At 50.2% G+C, this 3499-nt stretch overlaps 1 protein-coding gene across 1 annotated transcript; it reads left to right on the forward strand.

Annotated features, from left to right (window-relative positions):
* The first annotated feature begins 1591 nt into the window (after positions 1 to 1591).
* On the forward strand, positions 1592 to 3210 carry LOC128850323 (probable serine/threonine-protein kinase kinX). The gene is made up of 2 exons (XM_054053408.1): positions 1592 to 2961; positions 3088 to 3210. Exons 1-2 carry the CDS (start codon positions 2739 to 2741, stop codon positions 3159 to 3161), a joined length of 297 nt encoding a protein of 98 aa, XP_053909383.1. The 5' UTR covers positions 1592 to 2738; the 3' UTR covers positions 3162 to 3210.
* The last annotated feature ends 289 nt before the right edge of the window (positions 3211 to 3499 follow it).

Raw genomic sequence — 3499 nt, forward strand, 5'->3', positions numbered from 1 at the left:
CTCCAAGTCCCCCTGCTACTCGTACCTACCTCCTTATTTCCCTGCTATTGTGAAAGACCCATGAAGCAAGACAGGAAAATTGATGATGAGACTTACCACAGACCCATACATCAACAGAGCATGCGCAGGGACTAAGTTCATCCAGGGTTCAAGGTGATGGCGACTACTAGCCTTCATCAGGGACCGCAAGTTGAACACCGCTGCCAGGAGGAGCGCATGCGCAAGGGGAGGAGACCTGCCTTGATAGCCAAGCACGCCTGAGAATGTCCTCTCGTGGTATGTGTGACCTGCTAGTTGGAGATTGGCATATCTCCACAGGACTGAGGTGGAGCAAAGACGGATCGCAAGGAGGAACCAAGCGTATTGACTAGCATAACGGACAGCTCTGGAGCAGCTGAGTTTTGAAGGTATTCTCCACCGTGAGATCACATCGACCAAAGATAGAAGCAGTGGAACGCCTTCTGGACCGGGAGCCCCAGAGACATCGGCCATCTGTGGACCCGTGGTGGTAGCTATAAGCCCCTTTTTGATTCCCTTTTCTCCCCATCTTTCTTTTTATTCTCTCTCTCTTTCTATCACAAGCTGCTTTACAGGCACGATTAATAAAGTTCCTGTTTGGATTGAAATTTAACTCCCTTGACTTGTTGAGTTATTGCTTTTTTGCACTCCGAGATCATAGCCAAAATGAACCATCACACGTCCACGTATGAGTGGACCGTGACAAAAGGGGCTGTGCTGAGCGCTAGAGAGTAGGCACAACCCCCCCCAGGGACACTTGCTGTTTCATTGTGGGGGAAAAAAAAAGGTCATCCTTGTGGTGCATAAACAGCAGGCAGTAACCCAGCCAAAGTGGAGTAGAGGAGCCGTGAAAAGTGGTCATATCCTGTGCTGCAGAGGAAGGCAACCCACCCCCTCCCCCACCACGGGACCAGTGCCAATTTGCCCTGGGCGAAAATTCCTTCCTGACTCTAGAGTTGGTGATCAGCTATTCCCTGAGCATGTGAGCAAGGTCTGTCTTCTTGTCCCACAGGCTGGTCACGCCTCCCAGGAGATGCCACAGCCCTGTTCTCCCTGAACCTGGAGCCATCTCAGAGGTTTCCAAGAGTGGCCAAATGACCCCATCCTGATTGGCCTTGGGGGAAAGACTCCTTTCCGCACCTGCCAGGACACAAGTGGGTATTCCAAAGCACTGGGAACCCTTGCAACACGTCTGAATCCCATTTCTTACAGCTGCTGCCTTTGGCTGCATGGGGGAGGAGTATGGCAAGCTCTGCAGTGCTACTCAAGAAGGTTTCCCCTTTGTTACAAGAGGTTATGAGCCTCTTCGTGGTATTGCTAACCTGAAAAGACAGAGAGGTCTGCGTGGACTACTTTGGGCTTAGCTTATTACAGCAGGCATAGAAAAGCAAAGGGCTCAGCTCGGGCGAATGAGGCACCGGCTTCAGTGCCAGCGTGTACGTACACGCGCACAAATTCTCGTTTCCCTTGGGAAGTCCTATGCAGTGCGTCCACTTGTAGGTGAGGTCCCCAGCTGTCATTGCGAGGGATCCAGCTTTCGTAGCATTGAATAAACAAATCACATCACCGTAAAAAAGCAGAGTCTCTGGCCCCGCCTGCTTACTGACTTTCTTGCGCTCTCTGCACCAAGAACAGCACAGCACAATCCCACTGATAGCAGCAATGGGAGAGGAAACAGATGAAACAGTGCACATAGCAACATGACATGAATCATCCAGGGGTCACCTGTATCATTTTAGGCCTGTCTATAAAGCCCTGTCACTTCAGACACGTTAAAGAGAGAGCTGATGGCAGATATTTCTCCTTTTCTTGCCTTTCCTCCTCAGTTAGACTGGAGCCTGGAATACACACAGATGTTACTTTTTGCCCTGACAAGTTGTGGCAATTTGTTTCTGCCATCATCTTCAAAGCCTGCACGACACATTATGGTGCTGCAGCCTGCGTGCTGCAGGGCAGCCCTGGCTAAGCCGTCGCCAGGAACTGTTTGCAAGTGATCTTTCACTGAGGTACCCCTCGACTCCATTGAATGATGCTAAGAGAGCACAAAAGCCTGCTCGTCTTTTACATGACGTCCTTTCATGTGGGCTCACACCTTTCTCTCAGAGAAGCACAGGGTATAAAAGTAGAGGAAAAGCATCTCAACTGATAGAGCTGCTTCCTCTTTACCTTTAAGGAATTACATTTGACAGTCTCAAAGAAGAAATGAGGCCCAAGAAGATGCTGTGCTACTGTCAAACGTCTGCATGTTGCTGTGAAGCTGTGGAGAAGTACCACTGACTGCATAGGCTTTAGAAATACCATTGTTGGTGACACATGGAAAAGAGGCAGGCAAATGCAGCTCTCACATCCAGTGCTGCCAGGGGGATTACAAAGTCAGAGATGCCCCTGGTATTTCTACAATAGGTTCTCCTTTCTTTCCAAAGATTCAATCTCAAGTTTGTAGTGAGGAAGAAGTTCATGAAGAAGCAGGGCTCATTTACTGAAACAGTGATTGTCCTCAGCAATTTGTTAAATAACTTGAATCCCAAAAAGTTACCCATGCCTTTAAAAATTACATAACCTAGAACTGGACCCAAGAAGAGAAGAAAAGCCTCATGGAACCTGTCCAGCCACAGCACCTTTCATGGTGACATCATCAGCAGCACCCCTGCAGCTGGCCCACAGCTCCCTAGCAACCCCACACTTCACACCCAAACTTTCAAGGCAAAAGCAAGTATCTGATGCCCATGAAGCTCGGCCTGCCACTGAGTAGGGAAGAGTCGATGGAGATTGACTTCCCACTCGTTGTCGAGGAGCCCATGGAGGTCGACCTGCCCCTGAGCGATGAGGAGCCCATGGAGGTCGACCTGCCCCTGAGCGATGAGGAGCCCATGGAGGTCGACTCATCGCTCAGTGGCGAGGAGCCCATGGAGGTCGACCCGCCATCACTGCCAGCAAGCCCAGGTGGGTTGATCCGCCCCTCGGTGGCGAGGAGCCCCTGGAACTGGATCCACCTGCAGAGAAGAAAGAGCCCATGCAGGTGGATCCAATTCCTGTGGGCCTGATGGGGCACTCTACCACCATGTGCAGGGTACCTCCAGGCTCACCCCGTCGCAGCACCACCTGGGGCTCTGCCAGTCATCTTCAGAGCCAGCTTCCAGTAAGAGGCACCAGATCACCAGCATCCGGCAGTGAAGACAGCAGCACCCTCACCACCAGCCTGACAAAGCATCAGGAGCATCACCTCTGTTGTTTTATATATATATTATTATTATTATTATTGTTGTTGTTGTTGCTGTTGCTGATGTTGTTGTTATTATTACTATTACACAGAATTATCAAGAGTAGGAGTAGTAGAATCATTATTCTTTTTTTGTTGTGTTAATAAAACGGTTGTTATTTTACCCTGTGGGTTTTCCTTTCCTGGTGCAGCGTGGGGATGGGAGAGGGGCTGCCTGTAGTCTAGCTCTTGGCTAAGGGCTCAAGAGTGGCTCGCGTGCTT

Source organism: Cuculus canorus, chromosome Z (genome assembly GCF_017976375.1).
Source record: "Cuculus canorus isolate bCucCan1 chromosome Z, bCucCan1.pri, whole genome shotgun sequence".
Taxonomy (NCBI): Eukaryota; Metazoa; Chordata; class Aves; order Cuculiformes; family Cuculidae; genus Cuculus; species Cuculus canorus.